The sequence below is a fragment of the Anabrus simplex genome, chromosome 3 (assembly GCF_040414725.1).
Source record: "Anabrus simplex isolate iqAnaSimp1 chromosome 3, ASM4041472v1, whole genome shotgun sequence".
NCBI lineage: Eukaryota > Metazoa > Arthropoda > Insecta > Orthoptera > Tettigoniidae > Anabrus > Anabrus simplex.
The window spans coordinates 244629921-244643716 of NC_090267.1; the positions used below are offsets into that span (position 1 = coordinate 244629921).

The 13796-nt window shown below is 40.1% G+C and overlaps 1 protein-coding gene across 1 annotated transcript in view; it reads right to left on the minus strand.

Annotated features, from left to right (window-relative positions):
• LOC137498902 (trypsin-1-like) overlaps positions 1–13245 on the minus strand; it is a 63192-nt gene extending 49947 nt beyond the window's left edge. The window contains exons 1-2 of the mRNA XM_068226648.1: positions 13105–13245; positions 8624–8697 (exon numbers count right to left, since the gene is read on the minus strand). Of these exons, the coding sequence (XP_068082749.1) occupies positions 8624–8697; positions 13105–13162 (132 nt within the window). The 5' untranslated portion in view covers positions 13163–13245. The remainder of the gene's footprint in view (positions 1–8623; positions 8698–13104) is intronic.
• Between the last annotated feature and the right edge of the window lie 551 nt (positions 13246–13796).

A 13796-nucleotide genomic window follows, 5' to 3' on the forward strand; every position in this document is an offset into this window, starting at 1 on the left:
TTATATCACTGGTGTATTTATTTAAGTACGTAGAAATTATTTGTCATGTTTGGAATTATAGTGTAAGTATCTTCTTCTTCACCTTTTCTTCATGGGGGCCTCTAAATATTAGTTCTTATTTAGCGTCAACCTCTAAGATCTTTTGTGACCTTGATTTTCTTTCATTCCCACTTAGATATACATGCTTCCTTCACAAAGCTGCAGCTTTAGAGTAAGTATACTTCCGCTAGATAGTACCACAAATATAAATATTATTGAATGTATTTGTTTGATCCGACATTTCGTAACTACTACAAATGATCAAGGAAATACGGGACGCATAAAAACTACTATAATTATCGAGAATTATAATTCTCAGCGCTTGCTACTCATGTCGCACATCATATAACGAATCTGATTATAAATGTTGAGAAATTTATTCAAATCATGGGCGCACTATCTTAACAATTGTGTACGGTATATAGGCCTTGGTTATTTTCATGGTTTTCATGGTTACAAGTGGACCAAAATATCGGAACTAAAAACATCAGTGATACTCCATGATTTGATAGAAAATAGTTTAAACTGCAGGTAACAAACTCCGCAAAATGCTGAAACCTAAGCTAGTACGTAAAAACGGAGGCCCGTTGGCAACCGCTGGTCGCCGTACTACGGAGATCACCGGGGCTATTATTTTTATACTTCACTCTCTTTCCATCCCCTCCCAAAGGAGTGCTATGAGCGTCTTACCCAACAGTTTATTTTTTCCAGATAGTAAGTCATATGTGTATCAATTTTAGCTGGCAGCTATGACCAAACGTACATGCATAATCTAGCTGCTTTTGAATCTTGGAGTTGACGTTGCCATGGTTACGCCGTTCGTTTCTTTATCCGATTCCTAGAGCAGGAGTAGTGTGGTTCCAACACCTCCACAACGGTTGGTTTTAGGGCCTTAAAACATTATTTACGGGCCCGTAGGTTTTACCGAGTTTTGTACTTTTCGTCAAGGGGCTTAAAATGAGCTTTGTCTCGTCCTTGAACGAAAAATTCGATTTCACCTATATTAGCCGATTATTTTAAGAATTTTATATCTTCCCCACCCCGTCGCCCCCCTCGAATTGTTTTGAAAATGAAGTACAGCCCATGTTACTCATTGGCAATATAGCTTTCTATAGGTGAAGTAATTTTTAAAATCGGTTCAGTATTTTTTCAGTCTATCCGTTACAAACAAATATACAAACTATTCCTATTTATAATATTAGTATAGAAGTATAAATTACATCCCTACACATACGGTTGACGTCAGGAAGGGCATCCAGCCGTAAAACAATGACAAATCCACATGTGCTACGCAGTTCGCACCCATAACCCCACAGGTGTGCGTAAAGCGATAGAAGAAGAAGATACTCATTTTAAAAATTCACCCGCTTTTTTATCTTTTCACCCCCTTAAGTGGCTTTTCCAAGAAAGTGTGTTTATTTTTAAAGGAGATTCCATGTACCAATTTTAAAGTCTGTAAATCATTTTTTGAGATATATGTATCCACATATAAATATATAATTCAACTCCTTCCTCACTTCTATTCATCCACTCCCCCTTAAGTGGATTTTCTGAAAACGAATATTTGTGTTCTTTTATTTTTAAAGGGGATTCCAAATATCAATTTTCATTTCTGTAACATGTTAGGTTTTTGTGATTTATTGTAGACTAGCAAATGTACCCGTGCTTCGCTACGGTATTCTGCATTGTATACGAATATTGAAGTAAATACTGTACATGCAGTAAATAAGATTGTTTTAAAATAGCATGTCTCTTAGCATGGAGAGGTCCCCATACGTTGTTTCCAATGTAAAGTGCTTGTTACGGATTTGTGATGATAACGACAGGCTCACTTGCCTACTGCCATTCACAATCGAGTTGGGAAGTTTACATTATAATTGCAGGCCCAATTGCCTACTGCGCGGTCACAATCGATTTGGGGAGTTTCCGTTACAATGGCAGCCCCCATTTCCTACTTCCAGACATATTACAAATTGAGGAGTTTTTATTATAATGGCAGGAAACTTCCCTACAACCAGTCAAAATTGAGTTTTGCAGTTATCATTAAAATGACAGGCCCCTTTTCCAACTGCCAGCCAGCTTACTGCCAGTCACACCAAGTTGGTGAGTTTCCATCAAAATAGCAGGCCAGTACGCCTAATGCCAGTCACGTTTTAGATGGGTACATCTGTTTATAACTGCGGGAACGCTTGCCTACAGCCAAACACAGTTGGGTAAGGGGAGTTTTGAACAAAACTGCATGCTCCCTTGCCTTCTGCAAGTCAAATCGAGAAGTGAATTATTCATTACAATTTTAGGCCTGCCTTATTAATGCCAGTTACACAGCAATTGGAGAAGGACCCCATTCCTACTGCCAGTCAAAGTCGGTGTGGGGAGTGCTGATTACATTAGCAGACACACCCTTTCTCGATCGCTACAAAATCGACATCATTGAATATATATAGTTCGACAAACGAAAGTACACTGACTGATAGAGTAAATGCAACACCAACAAGGAGTGGTCAGAACTTTATGCCAATTGCAGGGTAGACTGACGTCACTGAGGTATGCTCATGATGTGAAATGCGCCGCTGTGCTGCGCACGTAGCGAACGATAAATGGGACACGGCGTTGGCGAATGGCCCACTTCGTACCGTGATTTCTCAGCCGACAGTCATTGTAGAACGTGTTGTCGTGTGCCACAGGACACGTGTATAGCTAAGAATGCCAGGCCGCCGTCAACGGAGGCATTTCCAGCAGACAGACGGCTTTACGAGGGGTATGGTGATCGGGCTGAGAAGGGCAGGTTTGTCGCTTCGTCAAATCGCAGCCGATACCCATAGGGATGTGTCCACGGTGCAGCGCCTGTGGCGAAGATGGTTGGCGCAGGGACATGTGGCACGTGCGAGGGGTCCAGGCGCAGCCCGAGTGACGTCAGCACGCGAGGATGGGCGCATCCGCCGCCAAGCGGTGGCAGCCCCGCACGCCACGTTAACCGCCATTCTTCAGCATGTGCAAGACACCCTGGCTGTTCCAATATCGACCAGAACAATTTCCATTTCCCGTCGATTGGTTGAAGGAGGCCTGCACTCCCGGCGTCCGCTCAGAAGACTACCATTGACTCCACAGCATAGACGTGCACGCCTGGCATGGTGCCGGGCTAGAACGACTTGGATGAGGGAATGGCGGAACGTCGTGTTCTCCGATGAGTCACGCTTCTGTTCTGTCAGTGATAGTCACCGCAGACGAGTGTGGCGTCGGCGTGGAGAAAGGTCAAATCCGGCAGTAACTGTGGAGCGCCCTGCCGCTAGACAACGCGGCATCATGGTTTGGGGCGCTATTGCGTATGATTCCACGTCACCTCTAGTGCGTATTCAAGGCACGTTAAATGCCCACCGCTACGTGCAGCATGTGCTGCGGCCGGTGGCACTCCCGTACCTTCAGGGGCTGCCCAATGCTCTGTTTCAGCAGGATAATTCCCGCCCACACACTGCTCGCATCTCCCAACAGGCTCTACGAGGTGTACAGATGCTTCCGTGGGCAGCGTACTCTCCGGATCTCTCACCAATCGAACACGTGTGGGATCTCATTGGACGCCGTTTGCAAACTCTGCCCCAGCCTCGTACGGACGACCAACTGTGGCAAATGGTTGACAGAGAATGGAGAACCATCCCTCAGGACACCATCCGCACTCTTATTGACTCTGTACCTCGACGTGTTTCTGCGTGCATCGCCGCTCGCGGTGGTCCTACATCCTACTGAGTCGATGCCGTGCGCATTGTGTAACCTGCATATCGGTTTGAAATAAACATCAATTATTCGTCCGTGCCGTCTCTGTTTTTTCTCCAACTTTCATCCCTTTCGAAACACTCCTTCTTGGTGTTGCATTTGCTCTGTCAGTCAGTGTATGTGCTTGTTTACAATATTGCAGTCCTTTATTTACAGATTAAATGCTGCTAAACGGTACATCATATCTAGAAAGGATAGTACCATAAGACGCCGGATTTAGCGGCCTAAATTGCTGGTCTTATGATATCTCATCTATTCAAGGGTCAGATTGAGTTAGAAACGTGGAATAGGGTAAAATTTGTGTAAGATTATCTCACATTGCATTGCCTTTCGGATAATTAAGTGACAACTACATACATAGCATTTGGCTCATACTGTATATGGCTACTGGGTGGACCAATTTTCGTATAGAGTTTGATGATTCTATCTTTCCTATAAGTGATAGAAGGTATGAATTATGTACGTGAAAAGTCCAAATTTACTTAACATCGAGAATTAGAGAAAAATCGAACGTAAAAGGGATAGAAATACGACAAAATGTCGTAAGACCAAGGTTCTAGATCACTCCAAACTGAACGGGGATTGTGCCATTCCTTTTGCGATAATAATTCCCAAAGGTCTGCACCATCATTAAAATTGCCGGCTAAAACGTATACTTTTGCCAAATTTCAATATCCTTCTTCGACTGGCAGATTATGCCGCAATCTGGGTTTTCGGTGAGGAGTGTAAAAATTAGGACTTATCAAAAAATACACAGATGGACATTATTACACATTAAACGTGTAGCTGTACGGAAATTTCGCCAAAATAGTCAATGTACAGGCACACAGTCGTTACGATTGTATTTACATAGATAGATAAGGAACCTGCTCCACGTACAACACCTTTTGGGCTATATCCGCTGGACTTAACTTGAAAAACGGACCGTTTATGATATCTCCCTTATTAATCCTCCTGTCGAATAAATGCACATGAAAAAAAGTTTTAGAGATGGAATTCTAACACGTTTATTCGATTTCCAGTCAGGTTGGTCTTGTGCTGTATATATTGTGTAAGAGTAAAATCACCATTTCGGTTACCTATAAACCGCCAGTCCATTCCGGGAACATGAAATGTTATTGACGATTAACACCTACCGTTGGACAGGTGGATGTTAATATAAAGTTTGACTCAAATATCTTCAGTAGTTTTCAACTTGTAAAAAATACGCTTTACACGCACCCGCTCTTGAGTTAAGTCCGGTGAGACTTGTACCGGAAAACGGTCCGTTAATGCTCCCTTATTAATCCTCGTATTGAAATTATGCACATGAGGAAAAAGGCTTAGAAATTAATTTCCATTAAGGCAGGTAAATTTACATTAAGTTTGGTTGTGTATATTTTGGGGGAATGCAAAATCACGCTTTCGGTTTCGTATAATCCCCCATTTAATTCAGGGATTTAGAAACAATATTTGCCCTAAAACCTACCAAAGGACAGGTGGATTCTGAACATCAAGTTTGGTTGAAATATATCCAGTAGTTTTCAAGTTATAGACAAACAAAAATACAAACAGACAGGCACCAAAGCTGAATATATGCAGAAGGTCATTATTACACCTGAAACGGATAACTGTAGGGAAGTTTCGCCAAAACTGTCAATGTATAGAGACAGTCTAGATGTGCAGACCTTTATTTTGATAGTTACTGCTTTGAAACTGTACGACGTATCTACAAACGGACTTCACCATCAGACGCCCCTTTCAGTGCTCCACATGGTTGGTCCTATGACATCTTCTCATATCTCCTATATTTATGGGTTAGATTGAGTTAGAGTCATTGAATGGGGTGAAATTTTGTACAGTTTTCACTTACTACTTTATATTTTTGATACTCATGTGACAGCTAGAATCATAAAATTTGGCTGTAACATGGCCAATGATCATGCAAATGTGCGTGCCGAATGTCATGATTCTACCTTTGCTATAAGTGTGCCAAATGAAAACATATACGTGTAAAAGTACAAAATCAACTTGAAATCGAGAAATACAGCTGTATTTAACGTATTAGGGATAGAAATACGACGAAAAGTCATAGGACAAAAGTTCTAGATCTCTCCAAAACGAAACGCAATTTGCTTTCTGACTTGTGATACGACTTACTGATTAGCCACCAATTACCCTGAAACGAAGGTCTGCACCGTCGTTAAACTTGCATCCATATTTCGGAATTTTCCTGGGCCAAAAGTTATACATTTGCATATTACAAAATCATCATAATTATATCTATAAACAAAATAGTAAGGTCTTTCAGCCATTCGACTTTTATGATTATTTACTGTATTTTTCGCAAATCTCAGCCTACCTCCATAGGCCGGTTGTTTGAGTTAAACAAGATGGTGTTCGTAGTGATTATTGTTCTAAGAAGAAGTTAGTATAGCGACGGTTTCTTTAATCAGGTCCCAACTACCGTTTATATTTAAAAGTATCGAATATCTTACTTTAGCACATAAGGATCTAAATAATAATATTATGCTCTTTTAATAAATTCGTTTCGACCCTTAGGATCTCGAGTGATTTCATTCTTTCTATTCTCCCATTTCTCTCCGATTCCCAATTTGGATCTTCATCTTAATATCAGTCCATCTTGTGACTCTTAGCGAACTTTCTGTAAACTGATCTATGCTGCACAGTCGTTAGTAGATATTTACCTATCATGCCAATAGCCTTCAAATCGTCCCTAACTTCCTTCATCCTGTTATTTCCCGTTATGCATATCGCATTCCATATCTTCTTTGTTAGCCTGTAGCCATCCATCGACATCTAATGTCCCATGAAACTCAACCTTTTCTTCCGTAATACAATTGAAATTGGTTCTACTTTCTCATATATATCCTGCCTTAATATATGCACCTATATTTCACCCTCCGTTCTGGTATTCCATATATATCTCTCAGGATCTTTATTCCCTCCTTTGCCAATCGAATACAAGCTCTTTTGCCCGATGTACAATGCAGCGTTCCGGATGGCCATCGTATAGTGCCGCAGTTTGGCGTTTCTCGGTAGGTTCTTGTTCCCATAAGACGGCTTGGCCGTGAATCGTAGTTTCTGTAGGAGTTGTGCTTTATCTCCCGCACTCCTATTATTCTGTAGTTTGCTTGTTATATTCTCACCTAGGTACCTAAAACTGTCGACTCTCTCTACTACTTGATATCCAACCTTCCAGCTGTCCTTTGCTTCTTGTACAGTATCGTTAGGCCAACCTTCCCGCAGTCTCGGCTAGGTTTGCTAGCGCCATCTACGCATATTCTTCCTTCTCGTATAGCAATGCCATAGCGAGTGGAAGGCAATGCCATATCATCTGCGAAGGACAAGCAGTCCACTGTGGCGTTGTGTTCGATCTTGTATCCAATCTGTATGCCTTCGATACCAATTCTTTGGCTCATCTGTCCCCATTGTTTTACCACTTCATCCAGATCCAAGCTGAACAGTATTGGTGAAAGTCCATCACCTTGTCGGACAGCTGTTTTAATTTCTAAGCTGCCAGGCAGTGTATTCCGGAATGCAACTCGGGCAGTTGTGAATTCTAGAGTGTCCCTTGCATGTATTGTTGTACTCAGTCCCCTGGCATACAGATTATCCAGTATTCTATTAATGTCTATGCTTTAAATAGTAAGTTAGCCCAAAACAATTGAACTTTCATAATTTCATTTCAATCTGCCGAAGCATTTTCATTCTTCCGATTCAGTAATAAAAGAGTTGGGAACAGTTGCAGCGTGCGTGTCTTTCTCTGCTATGACCAGACTTTGTGATGTGTACTTAGCTCGAAATCAAGGTTCAACCTTCAATGCAGTCTTGTTACCTTAGGCAAAGAGTCAGATCAAAGAATTCCATGTGACATTCGTATTGGCAATCAACAAATTCCACTCTAATTGTATAACACTACTCCAGTCTGTACGTCTTCTAAGTTAATTTCTATCAATATCTAGCCTCCCTCAATAATATTGTTCTTACAGGGTATATTTCCCTCGTAGATATGCGCTATGGGTGGAGGTGATAGAATATATTCGCGGTATTCACTGCAACGTAAAGGATTCGTAAACTGAGCCATTTGGCGGCCACGGATTCCCTAGTGGAGTCTGGCATTGCTTCCAATTACTTGGGCCAGTTTCCTCAATTCCATCTTTGCTACACGAACGTCTTGGTCAAACCTTGTTCTCTTATGAAATATTAGATATTCACGCCATTTTTTTGACCGATGCGTCCATTCTTCGAAGTGCTGGATCTATTCCAATCTCCCTATTGTTGTAATGTTAGGAGAGGGTGGTGCCGTGTTGTACTTCCCCTTGAAACAATGACCACCACCTTCCTTATGAGATATACATGAAAGTGATATCGGCATTGTTCTGTAAGAGGACAACTGTCACAGTGTCTCTTCGATTGGATACAATCTATTTGATAATCAAAACTTCAAGTATGAAACCAAGTTTTAAACTGCACATCCTTACTGTCACCCTCTGCAACTATTATCCAGTGGTATGGTCTATCTTTACACTTAATTATTCTCTCCACTCAAGGTCTCGAAGAAAACAAAACTGAAATATGTCCTCATTCTTTTTCTGTTACTATAGAGCGGCTTTCTATCTCATCATTCTACTCATAATATTGATATTTATACATGTTCATGAACTACCCTATTCATTGTTACGAATTTGTCATGTGAAATAATAGAATTCAACTCAGAATATCCAGATGATGTAATGTTAATACATCAATAAACAATTTCCATCTGCACAAGAACGCTCATTATACATACAAGCAAGAGTAGTTTTTGTCATACCATGGATGGGAATTCGAAGATCCAAGCATCCTCTCCTTCAAAAATGCGATTATCCGTGTCATCAGTGGGTATAACTGTAAAATGACGTTAAAATATGTAGTTATACATTTTAATATCCAAATATGCAATTCTTAAGTAATTAAATTCAAAAACAGAGTTTGATTTATACTGCAAATACTTAACTATAAAATATTGAAGTGGCACTGGTGGTTACAAAACAGAAAACACATGTCATAGGATGTTTTGTTTCTCCTGTGCTTTTGAGTTATTCCCTACTGGCAAAGAGGATGGAAGAACATAATTTGTTTGATTTTAATCTCCCAAAGGAAAGTTTCCGCAAGAACGGCACGCAGCGTGAGGGAGGAAATTTCGCACTGTGAACGATTGCCTCCTGCCTATGTAACATACTACACAGAGCTTACATTAACTTAAACACTGATAAGTGGCATTCGAGTTGCACACGCAGCGCTGGACAAAACCTGTTAAATTGTCTCGTTGTTAGACCCGTCTATCGACGGTCGTGATATGTGTGTCAATCGTACAGGTGACGGCACGCACTAATAAAAATTGTGGCGCAAAATAATGACACTTTCACTATCAAGCAGTTGAATGTCAAATTGAGGCATATTTGACAAACTGACAGAGCGTTTAACATGCTCTGGTGTAGTTTAACTCCATCCTCCACGAGGGTGTATTGCAGCCTCAAGCAATGGTGCAGATTACTGACGACAGACAGCATTAGGAACAGGTTTCTTATTTCGGCATGTGAAATGTGAAAGATGTTCACAGCGAACAATAACGATGACTGTGCTATCGTCCACTCACGTACGAAGTACAGTGGCGGAAAATGAAGTTCGAGTTGTGTATATTTATCTAGGTAACTATACTGAACACTGAATATACTGGAAATTATTTATATGTTCAGTTATATATTGTACAAAGTCGTTGAGAAAATGCCGTATTAACTAAGAATAGAAATGCAGATTTAAAGGGTGCTTTAATAAACTACCATTTTACACTCTGCACCTAATAGGAGGTTTTATTTCTCCTGTTTCTTTTGAGTTACTGACTTGTCAAATTCCCCACTGGCAAAGATGATGGAAGAACACAATTTGATTGATTTTAATCTCCTGGAGAAAAGTTTTCACTTTGGATATTCCATTTCGAAGTATGCCATACCTCATTTTCAACGAAGCGGCCGTGGCCCTAATTAAGGTACAGCCCCGGCATTTCCCTGGCGTGAAAATGGGAAAACACGAAAAACCACCTTCAGGGCTGCCGACAGTGGGATTCGAACCCACTATCTCCCGGATGCGAGGTCACAGCTGCGCGACCCTAACCGCACGGCCAACTCGCCCGGTTTTTGAAGTATTGTACCTCTTCCGTTTTCCTCTCTGATTAATTTTAAAAGGGGACGGTTCCTCTTAAAACCATCATTAACACCATCACTTTTTCCATTGTTCTTTGATGAGGAATTAAATCACATTACTTTGATGTTGTAGGACACTTCTTCTGAGAGCACGCCATGAGATTTGTTTACCTCTATTTAACTGTCTTTTGTCCTTTAGATGTGTACATGTTGTTTGCACGTAACAAATATGTACTTAGTGGGTGAAATTGTATATATCCACATCATTTATGGTCACTGGCATCAATAGAATGTAAAGTTTGAAAAGTTGCCCAACAGCAGATATCTTGTCGAAGAATATTCTTAGTAGTATACCAATGTTGGGACGAGACGTGAACGTTTCTGAGTAATATTTTAGTTGTCGGAAGATAAGAGAGTTCTGAAATTGTGAGCTTGAGAATGTAGTTCTTCGTCATGAATAGGGAAGTCCGTCAGATGGTATAGGAATTGCATTAAGGGAAGTAGCAACTCCCATACCCTATTGACATTCTGAAAAAACGCATCCTTAATGGATTTGAGCAAATGCGAAACACCGCAGCAGGGTACCCCAAGCATGGAACGTAGGCTCGGGAGATGCACCGACACTGAAGAAGGATAATTTGAGCAATATACACAATAAGGTTTTAAATAAATTTGACTACTACATTATTTGTTAGCAAGCAAATAAGGAGAGGATTACTAAATTACAGAAAGCATATAGGATCACTTGGAACACATATAACGAAAAATCATTATCTTGGAAAACAAAACTAATACATCATCATACAGTAATAAGACCTGATGCATTACTCGCATCGGAAACCTTAATCAATGGCGGTAGATAACTCATAAAAAATATAGAAAAGCAAGAAAGAAATATTTTCGGCCCAGTCTGCACAGAGGGAGTATGGATGAAAAGGAAATCTCATGAAATGTATTGCCATACTGAAAAAATATCAGATACTTTCAGGTAAAGGAGGTTAACATTTTATGGCCACATTCTCAGAATAAACAATGATAGACTGGCCTAAAGAATTCTAAATCTGGCCCTCACACTGTAGCTATCTATTTCCCCAGATCGAATGCTGGTTGGATCTTCAAATAGCGTCATAAAAATTTTCTTTTTTTAAAGGAAGAACAAATGACAGCGCCATATTGAGAGACTTTGCTCTGGGCTGTGCCGATAGGCAGATGAAAAATTATTACGTCCATCAACAAATAGCAACTGGTGGTATAAAACTGCATTGTCATGATACTGAGTACATTCAGTTCTATGTTTATATGATTATTAAAATGATTGGTTGTTATACATTATATCCTCAAAATACTTCGCGCCAGTTTCCATCCAATCTGTATAGAAAATAAACATGAAACGAGGTCAAAATGTTTCCAACCTCGCGAGACCTATTCTAAATTACTGGACAGTATATTTCTTGTTCCACGTTTTCTTCGGAAGAATTTGTAACTGCGAAGCGAAATGAAACATTGATTTTACCCGTCATCATTCATCGTGTCTACTTTCGTCAGGAGAGGGGTTGAGAATTTAATAAGTACGTGGGCAAATTAGACTCAGATTATTTAGTGGGGCGAAATTTTGTAAACTTAAAGGAATATCTACTTAGACTCATCTGCGTTCCGTGATGTACGATAGCTGATTATTTTGTAGATATTCACTTTTCCTCTCCTAATGAAGATATATTATTCTTCGAGGTCTTGAGTGAAATTATTTTGTGATATTACAATGTGAAGTTAATTTAAAACTTATGTGCATTATTTATACAATCAAATCAAAATACAAATCAGATTCCGACATAAAGAGTCTCTCCAAGGAATAAGAACTGAAATTGGGCAACATCATGGAAGAAATTCGTTGTAAAACATATACATTTTTTATTGGGAATTTAGTTTTTTTCTAAGGGCTTTACGTCGCACCGACACAGATAGATCTTATGGCGACGATGGGATAGGAAAGGCCTAGGAGTTGGAAGGAAGCGGCCGTGGCCTTAATTAAGGTACAGCCCCAGCATTTGCCTGGTGTGAAAATGGGAAACCACGGAAAACCATCTTCAGGGCTGCCGATATTGGGATTCGAACCTACTATCTCCCGGATGCAAGCTCACAGCCGCGCGCCTCTACGCGCACGGCCGACTCGCCCGGTATTGGGAACTTAAAAGTTGAACAGTTTTAATACAGGATTTCACTATCACAAATAGAATACATAGCTTTATTTTGAAAAGGTGTTAATGGTGTGAACATTTTCATAAATGGGTAACCAGCGGAACAGCGGCGGAAATAAGTGCTTTGAGTGAGTGGTCTATATGTGCACGTGGTTCCAGTCGTGGATCTGCATACTGCGTACTTGTACTCAGGGTGTAGTGGCTTAGAGTATTACTGTCGGCACCATTTAAGATGATTTTCTGCATTATTTTGTTCATATTTTTCACGAGTCAAATGTCGGGACTCTATGTTATGTTACTTATGGCCACGGTATGGTATTCCTAGTCCTAGTTCTTTGCCATGTCGTCGATCTCTCTATGTGTTTATGCGAAAGTTAAATATGTAAAAAGTCATAGAAAACTAATCTTAAAAGTGAAAACAACGGAACATATCCTGTAACCAAGCGAGCAATGTGCCTACACGTTACTGGTCGTCCAGCTGTATGCTGGAGGAGGAAGCGTCTTCTAATAAAGCACAAAATATGTCAACATGAGTTATATCGAATCAGAAATTTTTGGGATAGAATGAAGGGAAACTGAAATTAAAAATTCTTATCGAGTGAACGGAGTGCGACAAGAAGCAACTTCAGGGGGCAAAAGTAAATATATTCAGATCACTTTCTGGGCACCAAGTGAAAGGATTGAATATATGTACAGTAGAAGCTTGTAGCAACACACAAACAGTAAGCCCATGAGGACGAAATATCATTGTCCACTACCAAAAGCGAAGAAGCATATTTGTGGTTCAGCTGACCATTCTTACTGCAAACTACTCTGAAGTAACTTAGGTGAAGGAAATTCTAAAATTCGTTCCGTATGATGGTAATTCTTGTTAGCGGTGTACAAACATTACGCCTTTAATAGACAAGTGAACTTACCTGCGTTTTCCACCGCCGCCAGTAGGACCACGAACAAGAATGGAGTCATGGAGATCATCCTGTTGACAGTTGTGACCTTATGATGTACAGTACAGATTTTCTCATCCTTTATAAAGCATACATTTTGTGTTATTGCTTCAACTCGTGGGTCACGACTTGTTCATTCTATGTTTTGTAGCGGAGTTAATAATTACTCTCCAACCGTTATCACACATTTTATTGCGCATTAAAGAAAATTTAGTTATAACAGAAGTAACTTGCAAATGTTTATGACAACTTCCGGCACGCTTCTTTTTATGAATGTTTAAATTGTTATCTATCCAGTGGCCTTGCTTCACATGTTGCAATCATGACTTTCCAGATTTTGGCTTCTCTACACTAAATTAAACAATATCTATATAAATAAAATTGTAGGGGGTCCGCTGTCTGTAATTTCTTTTGTTTCGCCAATTTTTCAGATATTTATCCGTTTTAGGTCAACTCAAGACCGAATAGGTGGTTTTTACGTTTCGTGTCTGTTTGTTTGTCTGTTTGTCGGTTTGTCTGTTTGTCTGTTTGTTTGTCTGTTCCACCATCACGTCGAAACGGCTGGATAGATCTCAACCAAACTTCATATTTAGAGTATACTCCTCCCGGGGAAGGTTTTGATATGCATATCATTTTAAAATCTTTGAACACTCGGGGGGTTTATA